Raw genomic sequence first — 17,272 nt, 5'->3', positions numbered from 1 at the left:
TACATGGATTTGTTGGATCCTGCTGACCCTGATTAACAAACTGCAAACTCTCTGCATGTTTATATAACCACGCGAGCTGCCTTCTCTTCCATTTTTGAATCATCTCTAGCCATGATGGAACTTTGACACATGACACTGATAAAGAAGCATTTATTACTTATATGCTTCCATGTTACATAGGTTAGAGATGGTTGATATAAATAGAGGCATACTTTACAAATTGTAGTGTCACAGCCCTTTCAAAATGTTCACTGTTGGTCAGATGCAAAGTCAGACTAGCAATGTAATTTTGACAGGCTACATAATGATAGGTAATCAGTAATAAACTACTGAAAAACCCTTTATCTCAACATAATCATGTGTAAGCATCTAGGACAGTGGTGGCGAACCTATGGCACTGGTGCCAGAGATGGCACTCGGAGGCATCTCTGTGGGCACACAGGCCGTCTCCCAGGCACAGAGATTGCCAGACATCTTCATGCAGTCTCAGGTAGTCCAAGTAGTGCCCTGCTATTGTAAAGTGACCCATCCTGTGCTGCTTGGTCCTGATCAAAGAGTGAAAAGGTGTCGGATTGTAGCTCAAAGATTCTGGTAGCAATAAGTTTGTTACTGCCTAAATTGCTGTGTTGGCACTTTGGGAAAAGCTAGTGGTTTTTGAGTCTCACTTTGGGCACTCGATCTCTAAAAGGTTCACCATCACTGATCTAGGACATAAAAGGTTATTAATCATTAGTCTGAACATTTGTGTGTGCCTTTTTTAGTTTTGGACTTGTTTTATTTATCTTTTGCTTCATGAACACAATCGTTGTGGGAGCCTTGACCTGGCAATAAAATTTGTGACCAGATCACAGCCCCAACAGAGGTCTGTGGCACCTGATCATGGTGCGGTGAGCGCATTGGGACACATTTACTTACCTGGTCAACAGAGTTCACTGAAAGTGCAGTGTCCATCAATAATGCACTGTGCCACGATTCACTTAAGTCCATTCATACAACTATGAGCAACTAAGAGGTATGATATTGTTCTCAAGAGGCCCTATCTAAAGAGAAACCATTGATGGGGACCTTTATTAATAGATGGAATAGATAACAGTGTGTAAACTCTGGATTTATTTAATATTTTTAGGTCTGAAACAAGCAACATGTCTGATGAATGTGAACCAGGTAAAGAAACATTTCCTAATCATGATGTTTATTTTGTTTCTTGAGCTTAAATGAAGTCTTTCAGTAGATGTTATACCGTGTACCTGGCATACATGCTATTGAATTTCTGACATGCTGAATATGTCGAGTATTGTAAACATTATGGCGCCAAAAAGTCAGTGGGGTGCTAAGTCAATTTTAAGGGCCTATTAAAGGTCATGAATAATAAAAAACTTGTTTATGAAGTATTATTAAAGTGAACCTGTGACCAGGAATACCTTTTTTTGGCTGGGGACAGGTTCCAAATGCCCTATGCTATGCTGATTTTTAAAAAACTGGCTTTGTTGGCATTATGAATAATTTCAGTCATTTATAAAAGTTTAATTCACATTACATGGCTTCCTGGCAGCAGCATGTGGCGAGTCCCTAGGGAGGGGGCTAGCTGCAGCCTTTGTCAGTCTCCTCTCGCCATAGTAATGCAGCTCCTTCCCCATCATATGCATTGAGCAGGCAGGGGAGGGGGATGGTGTGGAGGAGAGGAAGAATGAATAAGGAGACACAGGCTGCGAGACCAGAGCGCCGGAGGTTTAAGTTTTTAAGCTTCTAAAATACATAAAACAATAAAAAAATACTTTATTGAACTTAAAACAATAAAAACTCCAGTCTCTCCATTAACATGCACTTACAGGTATGGAGGTCGTTTGAAATGTGTTAATTAGCTCTCTTCTTAGACAGTTATCTCAGTAATTCATATATGGTGTATATGGTGCTATATGGTGAACACCCCTCTTGTTTATAAAGTATGAATTAAAAAAACAATTATCGCCCTGTTCTGTAGAAAGAAAATAGCTGCAACAAGTAGGGGACGGTGTAAGAGATTTGTAAACCTGAGGAGAATCAGGGGTATACTAATGTTTATTCTGTACCAGGAAAAGGGAACCAGAAATGACCCCCAAAAATGCCTCCCACTCAAGGAGTGCAAACTGCAGGATTTGGTGTACTTGATGCACTCCACACCATGGGTTCACTTTTCACACCTTCATTACTGAAACAACAGTTTAATACAACATCTGTGGGCCAAGATGCTCTTTATGCTGCTTGATAATTCCTGGAAGGTTGTAGTTTGAAAGATAGGGTCACTCTCCTGGAGATTCTACTTGCTTTTACAAAATCTCAGTGTAAAATAAAATCTGATGGGAATTACAGTGAAATTGGCTGGGCATGACATATTGAGCTCATAAATGGGGTATGTTTAAAATGGCAATTTTAACTTTGCACCGGCCGTTGCACATTCATTTAGTTGTGAGGTCAAAATGTACATGCTGGGTCAAAATGCTTGCGATTAGAGATGAGCCATGGCTAGTAGGTAGGGGTGTCAATTTGCTGTATTGGCTGCAGAGCCGCAATGCGGCAATGTGTCCAGGTTGCGCGGGATCTACCTGAACTTGAAAAGGAAACCCGTTTATCTATACACAATTCGAAATTTTAAATCCTGTGCGTTGTCCCAATCCGCCGGGATGTCCGACTGCCCGCCCCTCCTGATTTGTGTTGCACGCAACCCGGCGCCGATGCACCAAAATTCAATCGGGCGCACCAAAATCCCCTGTTAAAAGCGCAGCAAAACGGAAATTGACGGGAAACCTGACGAAAATGCGCTCCGCGGACCCTAAGTAAATGAGCCCCATAATGTTTTTCATTCCTATGTGCTGTGCTGAGTCCAAACAAAAACAAGACTTTGCCCAATAGGAAATCTCTCAGGGTGATTTGAAATACTAAATCACCCACAGGCCCCTATGGACCAGTGGTTAAGTGTCCCAAATCGCCCCAATATAAGAACCTCTGTATATTTTACTGAACAAATTGCCCTGACAGCTTTCTTTTAAGGCTGCATTCTTAAGGAGTTACTGCAATGTCAACATCTGGTTGAGTTGGAGGTGGAGTGGCTCCAGTGGCAAAAGAATAAGGAACAGTGACACTATTGATGATTACAGATCAGTGTCACCTTTTCTGTTTTTGTGAGCATTGCTGCCGTTGAGTAAGAGTATCAACGGATAGATCTGGAAACCCCTTTAAAGGTAGTGAGTAGGGCCCATACCTCCATGTAGAATGTGTCATAATTGAGATGTTGTAATCTTGGACATTTGTCAATCATCCAATAAGAAGTAGCTCCCTGAATGTTTACTCATTATTATGTGCTATACCTGTGCCTATAACCTGCATTCTGCCCTCTGTGACATGATAAGATATTTTTTATCTATATGTCACTCTTGAGGCTAATGATTGGCTGCAGTGATAAATTAAAACAGGCCAAACACCACCACATATAGTCAGTGGTGGATTCCCATGGGCCCTGGACTGTTCACACGAATAGGCCCCCCCTCCCAGCATCCAAACCAATCTTGTGCCCTGAGGACTAATCTCCACCCAACGACACCAACACAGCCCCTTATTAATGAAATGTCCATAGCAGAGCCCCCTTTTACAGATATGTATACAGCAGATCCGGACTTTAATGAAATGTCCACAACAGAGCCCCTCCTTTACAGAAATGTCAACAGCAGAGCCCCCCCTTTACAGTAATGGCCACAGCAGAGCCCCCATTACCGAAATGTCCTCAGCAGAGCTCCCCTTTTACAATTATGGCCACAGCAGAGGTCCCCTTTACAGTAATGTCCACAGCAGAGCCCCCTTTACAGTAAAGTCCACAGAAGAGCCCCCTTTAATGGCATGTCCACAGCAGGGCCCCCCTTTACAGAAATGTCCACAGCCGATTCCCCCCTTTACAATAATGGCGCCAGCTGAGCCCCCTCTTTACAGAAATGTCCACACCAAAGCCCCCCTTTAATGAAATGGCCACTGCAGAGCCCCCCCTTTAATGAAATGGCCATTGCAGAGCCCCCATTTAAAGAAATGTCCACAGTAGAGCCCCTTTTAAAGAAATGGCCACTACACAGCCCTCCTTACAGAAATGTCCACAGCAGAGCACCCCTTTAATGAAATGGCCACTGCAGAGCCCCCGTTCAAAGAGATGGCCACATTAGAGCCCCCTTTAATGAAATGGCCACTGTAGGACCCCCCTTTACAGAAATGTCCACAGCAGATCCCCATTTAATGACATGTCCACAGCAGAGACCCCCTTTAAAGAAATGTTCATGATCAGAGATCGCATTAACGCCTCACCAAGCATCATAGATGCATGATGAGGCGCCATTACTCCCCAGAATAATTGCCAAGCGTAAAAGTACGCTTGGCAATTATCCCCTGTAGTGTGTGGCTGAGCGGTCCGGAGCGCACAGCAATCGTGTGCAGGACATTACAATGGCAGCGCGCGGGCCGGCACTGCTCAGCTCACACTACAGCGTTAGTAGCCTCTAGACTGGAGCTGCTCCGGGTCGTCGTGATGTCACGGGAGGGGCGGAGCCTCTGGGAAAGGGGCGTGGCTGTAATGGCTGCCTGCAAGTAGAACGTGTTCAGGTAACTGTGTGCATACAAGTGTATGGAGGTGAGGGGGCCTGACAGGAGTGGATGTGATAAGGTCAGGGAAGACCTGTATGTTACATGGGACTGCGTGTCTGGCGGGTGCTGAGGTGGCATGAGGTGTGTGTTACGTAGGACTGCGTGTCTGGCGGGTGCTGAGGTGGCAGGTGTGTGTGACGTAGGACTGCGTGTCTGGCGGGTGCTGAGGTGGCAGGTGTGTGTGACGTAGGACTGCGTGTCTGGCGGGTGCTGAGGTGGCAGGTGTGTGTGACGTAGCACTGCGTGTCTGGCGGGTGCTGAGGTGGCATGAGGTGTGTGTTACGTAGGACTGCGTGTCTGGCGGGTGCTGAGGTGGTATGAGGTGTGTGTAACGTAGGACTGCGTGTCTGGCGGGTGCTGAGGTGGCATGAGGTGTGTGTGACGTAGGACTGCGTGTCTGGCGGGTGCTGAGGTGGCATGAGGTGTGTGTGACGTAGGACTGCGTGTCTGGCGGGTGCTGAGGTGGCAGGTGTGTGTTACGTAGGACTGCGTGTCTGGCGGGTGCTGAGGTGGCAGGTGTGTGTGACGTAGGACTGCGTGTCTGGCGGGTGCTGAGGTGGCAGGTGTGTGTGACGTAGGACTGCATGTCTGGCGGGTGCTGAGGTGGCATGAGGTGTGTGTTACGTAGGACTGCGTGTCTGGCGGGTGCTGAGGTAGCAGGTGTGTGTTACGTAGGACTGCGTGTCTGGCGGGTGCTGAGGTGGCATGAGGTATATGTTACGTGGGACTGCGTGTCTGGTGCTGAGGTGGCATGAGGTATATGTTACGTGGGACTGCATGTCTGGTGCTGAGGTGGCATGAGGTATATGTTACGTGGGACTCCATGTCTGGCGAGTGCTGAGGTGTCATGAGGTGTATGTGAAACAGGACTGCATAAACAGTAAAAACACGTAAAAATGACAGTCGCAAATTCAATTAATAAAAAAACTTAAAAAAATAAACGCCTCCCCCCAACACAGACACCAAAAAAAATAAACCAAAATTTCTTTAAAATAAAAGCATTTTACAAAGCAACTATCATGGATTTGGGAGGTCTCGGCGGGCCGCAGTGTGGTGCTGGGAGGTCTCGGCGGGCCGCAGTGTGGTGATGGGAGGTCTCGGTGGGCCGAAGTGCGGTGGTGGAAGGATTCGGCGGGCCGCAGTGTGGTGGTGGCAGGTTTCGGCGACTGTGGTTGGGGGTTGGTGGCGTCGGCTCCAGTCTGGGCAATGCATGATGTAACATCAATATAACTGCCTCAATTTGCTATTGAAACAGAAGATACTGACACAAGATTTTCTTATATAATTAGCATCTATCAACATTATATACAGCCATGAGTTATATACTTGCATTACTGAAAATTTCATACTCCTTCCCGGCTAAAAATACTCCTCAAAAATAGTAAGAGGAGTATTATTACCCTTCTAGAAATATGTTAGTGCGACCTCTGTCCATGATAGAGCCCCCCTTTAATGAAATGTCCACTGCAGAGCCCCATTTTAATGAAATGTCTACAGTAGAGACCCCCTATAATGACATGTCCCTAGAGAGACACTCCTTTTAATGAAATGGCCACTGCAGATCCCTAGTTTAAAGAGATGTCCACAATAGAGCCCCCTTTAATGAAGTGGCCACTGCAGAGCCCCATTTAAAGAAATGTCCACAGTAGACCCCCCTTTAATGACAAGGCCACTGCAGCCCCCCTCCCCTTTAATGAAATGTCCACAGTAGAGCCCCCCTCTAATGAAATGTCCACAGTAGAACCCCCCTTTACTGAAATTTCCACAGCAGGCCCCCTATAAATGAATTGTCCACAGCAGAGCCCCTCATAAATGAATTGTCCACAGCAGGGCTCCTCATATTGGAAAAAACCCTTAATGCTCACTTCAGTCTTCTCCTCTTCCTGCCGCAACCGTCATGTCATTTTTTTCTTTATCCTAGCAATCTTCATACAGAGCCCAGGTAGAAGCAAAAGGTCCTGGGCACTGCATATAGTTAGGACAAAAAGTGGAAAGCTGCCAGCGCTGAAACAGAGAGTCTGTAAAAAGTCATTTTTATATAACAAATTTCAACATGTTATTACTGTAGGAGTCACATACAGATTAAGAAACTAGTAATATGTTGATGTGCACTTCACAGGAACATCAAGTGAACAGAATGGATTTAAACAAATCAAATTGGAACTTGAAGAACAAGAAATAATGCAAGTTACTGTTCCAGGTAGATATAACTGTCTGGCTTTATTGAGTTTTTGACTGTTTGAAACCCCAATGTACATCCAAATGCTGAATTACTGCCTTAGGCTACATTCACACTACAGTATGGGGGACGTATATACGGCTGACGTATATGCGGCCGATATACGTCCCCCATACACTTCTATGGGCTTGCGGCGCCCTACGGGAGCGGTACGGTGCAGCACACGTGCGGCACCGTACCGCTCCGTAGCCCGGGAAAAGATAGGACATGTCCTATCTTTTCCCGTATTACGGCGCCGCGCCCATACACCGCTATGGAGAGGGGCGGGGGTGAGCTGCGCTTACCTCCTCCTCCTCTCCCCGCGCTGCCGTGTGCCCGCCGTGCTACGGTGCGGCGGGCACACGGCAGTGTGCATGTAGCCTTAACTGTATAAAACTTTAGACAATTTAAGTATGCCAAAAGTCACTTTTATAAGAAGTTTCCTAGGCAACCCTAATCAGTAATTGACAGTTTGTTGCAAAGCAGTCATTTAGAGCTCATTGATTAATGAACTTCCGCAGCAGCTGTTGTATGTGTAGTATAAGGAATTTTATACATTATACAATATATACAGTTAGTGTGCATTATGATTAGTATATTGTCTTACTTATATGTCCCTCTATACTTGTGTTAACACTTTTACCTGGATTTCAGTTTTTCTGTTTTACATAAAAAAAACTGAAAATCCACAGCAATCCACTGACCATACAGAGGTTTGCATGGAGCACTTCTTTGTCTAAGATTTTTTACAAAATCTGAAACAGAGGCTCCTAGCAGAACCTTCAATATAAATGTCAACATGTTCTAAATTAGTTCTTGGTAACTGTTTGCTCTATTTTGGTAAATTTTGTTTTGTATACCTCTAATACTCAAATTCTTTTTTTTTTATAGAACATACATTTAATTCGCATGAATTACCTGACTGTTTGAAGAGTCAAATTAATACAGAAAAGACCACTTATGTGCTAGACACAGGGACAGGTAATGTAAGCTTTTAATGGTATATTATGTACACTAGCTCCTAGAATCTACTCGTTAACAATTGATATATTAAAGGGGTTGGCCAATTTAAACAGATTTTGTTGTGGGGCTTTGGGGCAGGATAGCAAACATTACCATAATAAGGAATTCTCCACCATTATCCTGATTCTCCTGTGTGATTCAGCATCCTCCTTTCGATCTTCTGTCTTCTTCCTGCATTTTGTCCTGGTCAGCTCCCTCTCTGAAGGAACATGTGACGTTCCGCCTGTCCTTGGCGAACTCCCATGATGTAGCTTTTCTTCTGCTGTGAGTGTCAGCGACCCGTAATGTGCGTGGGGTGCATAGGAACGCAGGAAGCATGTGGGACATGGAAAACCACACCTCTTTTGCTGCCATGTAAGGCACCCCCCTTACCATCAACCATGACCTAAAGAACTCTCTGTAAGAGTTATTGAAGGTGTCTGCAATTAAGCTTTATTGTTAATTCTTCTTCCCTTGAAAACCCAAGATTTGGAAAATCCAATTGTCACAGAGACAAAGAAATATCTGGAGTTACACTTTTCTGATTTACATACAAATTTAACTTAAAACATGTCAACAGAGACCTCATTTTCACTTAAGACAGGTTGCAGTGACCCATTATGGCTACATCCCTTTCTGCCTTTTCTAAGAATTTGCATTACAATATAATTGTGTCTTATAACCTACATTGCTCCTTGACAGAATCCTCTGTTAGGTCCCAGGGGTTGGCTTTGGTTTGGATGCATTTAAAAAACAACAAGACTTGTCTGTGCTGCAGACTACTCAGCTCTCAGCCCCCACCTCTTTACAAACCATAAGTAACCTTGTACAGTAAACCTTATTTCCGTTGTGTGATGTTTTTATACCTAGTTGTGCTTTTATTTAGTATATTCAGCGTGTGCTTGAGAAGACATTGCTCTTAGATATAAACTGTACAATTAAAAATATCTGTTAACAGATTTAGAAATATCCATTAATTACAATGTTAGTTGTCATCATGACTATTTTTTAGTTTCTTGACTAAATGGCTTTAGGTGTTTGGGAAAAGGCCATTTGAGAATGTACTTTAAATAGCATTACTATTTGTAGTATTAATTATCCTTAAAGGAGCACCATAAGATAAGATAATCCTATACTAGTCCCACAGTGGGGAAATTCACAGTGTTAGAGCAGCAGAGAGAATACAGAGAGCACAAAATGAACAAAAAGAAAAAAGGGATGAAGAAGACAAGCAATGATCAGTGGTTTGATATTTAGTCTGTGGATGGGACCTACTGGGACTGGTTAGGTGGTGAGCACAGGTTACTTCTGTTTGGGCCTTGTTTGTTGCACAGCCTGATCGCAGCTGGGAGGACTGACTTTCAATAATGTTTCCTCTCACACTTGGGGTAAAGCAATCAGTCACTGAAGGTGCTCCCCAATGCCATCACGGTCTCATGCAGGGGATGGGAGCGATTCTCCAGAACAGATTTCAACTTGCACAGTATCATCCTCTCAGCTACCACCTGCACTGTGTCAAGAGGACCCCAGGACAGAGCTGGCTTTCCTAATCAGTTTGTCCAGTTTGCTCCTCTCCCTATCATGAAATGAATGCCAAAAGTAAACTGTTAAAAGTAGTAGATGCCTTTGCATGCCTTTGTCAATCAGCAACAATTATGCAGACACAATGTTGCATAGAACAAAGGCATTAACCCCAGCCAATCTTCTGCTTTACCATCTGGAGACCAACTCTTGGCAAAGGGGTAAGGGTTAAGTAATATACCTACCTTGGCACAGCAGGAATGTTCAGGATCTAGTCAGTCGCCTAACAGACTTCTAAAGAATAGATACTGGGATGCAAGCAAATATTTTCCTATATATTTCTCAGCTTCAACTGTAATATGAAACAAAATAGAAATGTATGTGATGTTCTGTGATTACTTCTGAGGACAGAAAGAAAAGTTGGAGAAAATAGCATCAGGCTTACAGCTATTGAAGATCTATAGTAAGTGTAAGCGTCAGAGTGCATTCTAACCTTAAATGATACAAAAAATAAAACATTTGCCATTTGCAGAACATGAAAGGTAGCAATAAACAGGAAGCTGTCATGCTGCTAAATGGTAAATGCAGTTGGCATTGATTCTGGCAGGGGCACGCGCATAAGATCTGTAATTTGTTATGGTTCACACATGTGGTTTAACACCACAAACACTACTTACTGTACAGAGGCCTGACATTGTGACCAGATAATAGGCTGGACAGCACTAAATAATGTTACATATTGTCAATTATGCATTTAGTTTCAACAAAATAGTGCATAGGTGTTTGTCCTGGTTGCCTCTAGCCTCTCAATAGGTTAATCCTGTGACCACTGTAAAGGACAGATTCAGTGACTTCCATTTTGTTGCTTTATGGATTCTATTCACTAGTGCTATGAACTGAATCAGGCGATGCGACTTGTTTTTTATTTTCGCAAACTTGTCTCCCAAAAGAAGAACCGCTGGGGTCACTGGGGTCGTGTTACCTAGTAAGGAGCGGATAAGGGATTTAACATTGTTGGAGAGGGAGGCGAACACAGGACAATGCCACCAGATTTGGGCCATGTGGCCTAGGGCAATACAGCCCTGAAAGCAGCTATTGGGGAGATGGGGGTACATGTTGGCAAGGTTGGAGGGGACATAGTAAGTCCTGTGTAGCAACCTGAGTGAGGTCTCTGCTGGCTTCCTTTTACTAGGGTAGTGACAGTCCACTGTTAATATAAAAGGGGGATTGTCCCTCTGTCAAAGGGGTCATTCATCTAGATGCTTTCAAATGCTGTTTTGGACTCTGAGGTTCTCATTACAAGATAGGAGCTTGCCCCTGGACATCAGATGTTGCACCTGAAGGGTGCCCTTTGCCACTATCCACCGAAAGACCCCCAGCTCTAAACCTGGAGGGAATGCCAGATTCTAAAACACGGGTAATAATAAGGAGGGGTTGGATTGGAGTTTGTGTTGAAATCTGAGGGAACGCCAGATTTTTCTATAGTGAAATGTAAAGGGTGATAGAGTAGCAATACTGTAGTAGCAAATTGGGCTACTTGCACTGCTTTGCAATAGAGGGCAAAATTAGGCAGCGATAATCTGCCCAGGCGTTTATGTTTAAACATGGAGGAAAGTGATACAAGTGGGAGTTTATTGTCCCATACAAACTTACATATTTGAGAATGGGTACGTTTTAATGTCTTCGCTGTGATGGGTATGGGTAGTGATCGAAACAGGCATAGAAACCTTGGTAGAGTGACCATTTTTATTGTGTGAATTGTTAACCGCACTCCTAGATATGCCGATTTGTCAAGCTCTGTACAGCGCTGCTATTATTGAATTTTAAAGCCAAAGGAATCTACCAGGGCTTCCTATGTTGTAAACAGGATGTATAAGCAGGGAGTTTCTGATTTATCATCAGTTACGTATTCAAAACATTACCATTTATATTATTTATTTCTGTTTGGTTGCATTTGTACATTTATAGGGGAAAAAAACAATACAAAAATTGGTATTTTTATACCGTTATTTATGTCACCTCTCTACCCCTTTTTGTCTTCATTTTTTTTATATAGTGTCTGAAAAAGCAATGACTGATGGCTCAAGATTTAACAGTGGAAGAGTGGAAGAGAAACATATAGATGGTAGCTATATTATGTACATTGCTTTTTATAGTTTGTAGTATTTCAGCATCCATTTGCATAGGTTTTCCACTTTACACCATTGCTCTAAACAGAAGGTTGGACTTCCAGTCAGTGTATTATGTTCCCACAGAGGATTTTGGCATGCTGGTCAGAATCCGAAAATGTGACTGAGGATTTTGATGTAGAATTTGATGTGGATTTTTTGGCTAAAAATCCACGTCAAATTATGCCATGTTCACATACCCTAAGCAAGATTCATAAATTGGACCTCCTTGGTGCCCAGAACATTTATAGCTAAATTCAAAAGGGGATGTCCATTAAACCTTTTAAAATACATGATAGTTTGGCCCATGCATGCTACAAATTTAGTAATAAAGCAAGATTTAGCTATAACATTCTTTTTATGCATCAAATAGGAATTGGAGATATTATTCGGCAACTAAGAAAACGAGTTGAAACTATATTTAATAAAAAATATGGTAAGTAATGTTCTCTTTTTTATTGTCTACTGTGAAGGTCTCCACAAGAAGCTTTTGTAATACCCCTGGAGTATTCTTTGTGGGGTAGCTCTGTGTTTTCAATTCTTAGAATGTCTTGATAGTTTCCTTCTATTTGACTCTGTTCCCAGCTTTAAGTATGAAAATTAAATCGCATATGTGGGACATCTGTGCTATAATGTTGCTTTGTAATGAAAATAAAGATTGTCCCAACATATTGAGATACAAGTTTTTAAGTCTTAAGTGAGCATTTTATTAATTAATCAATTTATTTATGAATGCAATTTTAATCTCTACTGTTTCTTTTTGGAACAGCTAAAGCAATTGGTGCTTCCCACCCTGTTAAAGTGCCATATTCTAAATTCCTAATGTACCCAGAAGATCTGTATGTTGTGGGTTTACCTGACGGTGTTTCATTTCGGCGTCCCAACTGTTTCGGAATTGCAAAGCTCAGAAAGATATTGGAACACAGCAATGCCATTCAGTTTGTGATAAAAAGGTAAGTGTGAAATAAATTGGGATTTACACATTTATAAAACCCCTGTATATGTAATAGGATTTTAAGAAGGCCTTTGAATTTTTATATTTCTACCACTCCTTGTTCAAGATTTATCTCAAAGAAGATCAAACTATTGTACTGGGGCTTGTGGGCCCTTTGGTTTATGGGTCAAGTGGCAACAGAAACCAAAGTTACATCTATAGTTTGGTCACTGTTGATAGACCCCCTATTCTTCTATTTGTGTGTATGCAATAAAAACCTGGGATCGAGGGAGTGTGGAGCAGAGCTCCAGGTCCCAAAGAGGACAACAGAGAACAGATGCAAGGGGAGAAAAAGGCGCAGCTATCGTGTAATAACGTCAAGATAAATGATAATTGAGGAGGAGTAAATCGGGACTCTCACCTTGATTGAGATGGTATAAGCATGTGATAATATCGCTACCAACGGCTGCCACTCCTGGGAGACCACGTTAACCAAGGACCAGGATCCCGGAATGATGTGGAGATAGAGGAAATACCCGAAAGATTGTTTAGGAAGGTGCTTGGTGCAATCAGCTGACGCGGAGATCCGATGGATAAAGGAATCTCTTTTATTAATATTTTAAAAATAACAAACGTTTACAAACGTCATAAAGTGCAGTGCGGCGCGTTTCATCCCCGGACTGGGGCTTTCATCAGGCGATGCACTGCACTTTATGACGTTTGTAAACGTTTGTTATTTTTAAAATATTAATAAAAGAGATTCCTTTATCCATCGGATCTCCGCATCAGCTGATTGCACCAAGCGCCTTCCTAAACAATCTTTCGGGTATTTCCTCTATTTGTGTTTAGCAACTGATTTGTCATTCAATCTGAGGATAATCTAGATAGGACCTACTCTGCCAGAAATTGTAGGCTGGTTGCCTTTAAGGGTCTTTTCTAAATGCACATGTTACAACATTGCTAAGACTCAGTTCTGAAGATATCCACATTTTATTTTGCAGACCAGAATTGATTTCAGAAGGACTTAAGGATACCATGGATGACATGACTGGCCCTATAGGTATGTCTTTGTACATGGGATAGCAATTCCTTCAGAAAATTGATCTGCTTTTGTGATAATGTGATAATGGAGAATGGAAATTGAAAAAGCAATATAATTTACCAGTTTTAAGCCCTTAAAGGAAACCTACCATTTAGAATGGTAGGGGTAAGCTGTAAGTACCGAGCACCAGCTCAGTTAGTGTTATAAACTGCGGTATCGCGGTTTTAACACTTTTTAAACTTAAGAGCAGAAGGGGCTTCGGCGCTGCGTGCGCACGATAGTGCGCGCGCCTACATAGGAAATACATGAGATGTTGCGAGCGCACGGTCGCGCGCAGCGCCGAAGCCCCTTCTGCTCTTAAGTTTAAAAAGTGTTAAAACCGCGATACCGCGGTTTATAACACTAACGAAAGTAAGTACCGGCACCAGCTCACCCTGAGCTGGTGCTCGGTACTTACAGCTTACACCTACTATTCTAAATGGTAGGTTTCCTTTAACAATCAGCCTGTTTTGGACTAAGATATCAAGTACCGTATATACTTGTGTATAAGCCGAGTTTTTTCAGCATAAAAAATGTGGGGCTGTATACTGGGGGGCTGTGACCAATGCATTTCCCACCCTCAGCTTATACTCGAGTTAATAGGTTTTCCCTGTTTTTGGTGGTAAAATTAGGGGCCTCGGCTTATACTCAGGCCAGCTTATACCCGAGTACTTTCTTCATTTTTTTATACTCGCCTTTTATGAGCCACACCTTTTTAAAATTTTACTTATAAAATGTAATCAAGCTGTATAAGGGCTTGTTTTTTGACGGCTGAGATGCATTTTTAATTCCACCATTTTGGGGTGCAAAAAAATTTTATTGAAAAACTTTTATTAATTCTTAATTCAAGGGAAATTGGGAAAAATTACAGTGTTTACTATGCGATATACATTACATGATAATTTTATTCTTCAGTTCTCAGTACACTTCTGGAGACAATGGGGGTCATTTACTAAGGGCCCGAATTGCATTTTTTCCGACATGTTTCCCAAATATTACCGTTTTTTCATGAATTGCCCCGGATTTTTGGCGCACGCGATCGGATTGTGGCGCATCGGCGCCGGCATGCATGCGACGGAAATCGGGGGCGTGGCCGACGGATACGAAAAAATCGCCATATATATATTTTTTAAAAATTGTGTCGCTTGACACGCACTTACCTGCACCCAGCCTAACTTGGTGAACTCTGGCGGACTTCAGCGCAGCAGCGACACCTGGTGGACATCGGGCGCACTACCTTAGTGAATCCCGGCCGGACCCGAATCAGTGTCGGAGAACACGACGCTGGATCGCGAATGGACCGGGTAAGTAAATCTGCCCCAATATATATGATTTTTGGACTTTTGTATGATGAAAACTTTGGTTACTTGAAATTTTTCCAGTTACGGGGCTGTGTTTGGGCTTTTTTTTTGCAGCACAAGTTGGTGGGGGCTTTTTGTACAAGTTTTGTGTTAATTACTTTATTAATTTAGTGGGAATTAAATATAGGTCATGTTGTATTACTTGGCAACATCCATGGGTTTTTTTTACCGTTTTAATTTTTTTTACTACTTTTAAAAAATTGATTTAATCACATGATCATTTGATCTTAGGATAATACACTACAATACTCATGCCATCTGGCATGTATTTTGTGAGTTTGTGGGTGAAACTTATTTTTTATGGATCTTTTCAGGAGTTAGTGAGAAAGATTGTCATGATCCAACATCGGAAGACACCTCCAAGAGACCTAATTTTCAAGGTAAATGTGTTGTTTATCCATGAAGACATAAATCCATAAACCATATAAGCTTTCTTCTGTAAGGCCTTTTGACTTAATTACTAGAGCTGTTGTCTTCCAAATATGTATTCATTGTGTGGGCATAGGAACTTGAGTTATCATTTGAAATTCAGCAGTTTCTGTCCTTTATTTTGAATGAGGATCTGTAAGTTTTCCTAACATTTTGTTTTGATTATTGTACTTCCCATAACATAACAAGTTTGGGTCATCCGCTCTTAGAACACTTTCCTTTTATTCCTTCAAGAAAGCACTAGAAATTATTAAAGAACATCTACCACCAGGATGAAGCATTGTAAACCAAGCACACTGACATACTGGTGTGTGCCCCCTCTGGCAGGATGTGCACTTTTTACGAAAAAAAAAAAGGTTTTAAAAATCATGCAAATGAGCCTGAGAGGCTCCAGGCTCCATAGATATTAATGCCCCTCAGACTAATTTGCATATTTTTTAAAACCTTTTTCTTAAAAAACAGGGGCATAAGAAGCTACAAGGGAAAAGGATACTGACAGAGGGGGCACATACCTGTATGTCAGTGTGGTTGGTTTACAATGCTTGATCCTGGTGGTAGATTTCCTTTAAACTAGATTACAAATGGCTTGCCATACAGTGACTATGAGACTACAGTATTGTAAGCACTCATGATAGCTGATTTAATATCATACACAAAATACTACCCTCATTTAAATAAAGCACACACAATGGGGCACATTTACTAAGGGTCCGTCGGACGCATTTTTGTCGGGTCTCCCGACGATTTCAGTTTTGCACGGAATTGCCCCAGGATTATGGCGCACACGATCGGATTTTTCCAGCTTGCATGCGACAGAAATCGGGGGCGGGACGTCGAACTACACGTTGGATTCAGACAATGCGCAGGATTTAAGATTTAGAATTGTGACGCAAGACACACACTTACAAGCACCGGGAAGAAGCAGGTGAAATCCGGCGGAACTTGGGCGCACAAGCTTAATGAATAGCGGCAGACCCGAATCCTCGTCGGACAATGCACCGCGGGATCGCGACAGGACTGGGTAAGTAAATCTGCCCCAATGACTGTAAACTCCTTGTATTCACAAAGTCACTGAAAAATACTCAAATATATTAATTTTACTATTTAGTTTTCTTAGAAAAAAATAACATTATAGGGAATTTTTCTTCTAGAAAATTATGATGCTAGGCTTTCCAGGATAGATATTGCCAATACTCTACGAGAGCAAGTCCAGGACCTGTTTAATAAAAAATATGGTAAGTAAGAAAATACACTTTCTGCAAGCATATACAGGCAGACCCGGGTTACATACTAGATAGGTTCCATAGGTTTGTTCTTAAGTCGAATGTGTATGTAAGTCAAAACTGTATATTTTATTATTGTAGATCCAGACCAAAATTTTGTCTACATGACAATCGGAGTTTCAAAATTTTTTCCTGTTATTGGGCCAAGGATTATCAACAAAGCATCATTACAGACACATTAAATAGGGTGTTTTTAAATAGGGGACTGCCGCGTAGGTAGGCCCCAACATAAGGACACCCTACTTATACATGACTCTTAGTTACAGACAGACCTCTGTGCCCGCTCTGACCTCTAGTGAAGCTCTAGGGAAGATCTTTAGCCCCAGGCTGCAATGATAAACTGTAAGAGTTCTCAAAGATGTCTGCAATGAAGTATCATAGTAAATGAAACTTTATTACCGTATATACTCGAGTATAAGCCAAGTTTTTCAGCACAAAAAATGTGCTGAAAAACACTAACTCGGCTTATACTCGAGTCAAAAAGCGAAAAAAAAAAAAGACTAAAAAAAAATTAATCTAAACTCACCTTTCCGGCGGCCGCGCGAGTCTTCTATGCGATCCCTCTGGCTGCGGCACCAGGTCAGTGCAATGTCAGAGTCACTGACTTCAGCCGCTG

General features: G+C 42.2%; 1 protein-coding gene across 4 annotated transcripts in view; it reads left to right on the top strand.

Moving 5' to 3' along the window:
• GTF2IRD1 (GTF2I repeat domain containing 1) overlaps positions 1-17,272 on the top strand; it is a 73,563-nt gene that overhangs the window by 38,683 nt on the left and 17,608 nt on the right. For all 4 annotated transcript variants that reach the window (XM_072136164.1, XM_072136162.1, XM_072136161.1 and 1 more), the window contains 9 exons: positions 1,127-1,164; positions 6,779-6,859; positions 7,769-7,858; positions 11,457-11,525; positions 11,942-12,004; positions 12,338-12,521; positions 13,504-13,562; positions 15,259-15,324; positions 16,525-16,608. In XM_072136164.1, coding sequence (XP_071992265.1) covers positions 1,127-1,164; positions 6,779-6,859; positions 7,769-7,858; positions 11,457-11,525; positions 11,942-12,004; positions 12,338-12,521; positions 13,504-13,562; positions 15,259-15,324; positions 16,525-16,608 — 734 coding nt within the window. The remainder of the gene's footprint in view (positions 1-1,126; positions 1,165-6,778; positions 6,860-7,768; positions 7,859-11,456; positions 11,526-11,941; positions 12,005-12,337; positions 12,522-13,503; positions 13,563-15,258; positions 15,325-16,524; positions 16,609-17,272) is intronic.

Source organism: Engystomops pustulosus, chromosome 2 (assembly GCF_040894005.1).
Source record: "Engystomops pustulosus chromosome 2, aEngPut4.maternal, whole genome shotgun sequence".
Classification (NCBI taxonomy): Eukaryota; Metazoa; Chordata; class Amphibia; order Anura; family Leptodactylidae; genus Engystomops; species Engystomops pustulosus.
The sequence above is the reverse complement of the archived record's forward strand: the minus strand, read 5'-3'. Positions and strand labels throughout refer to the sequence as shown.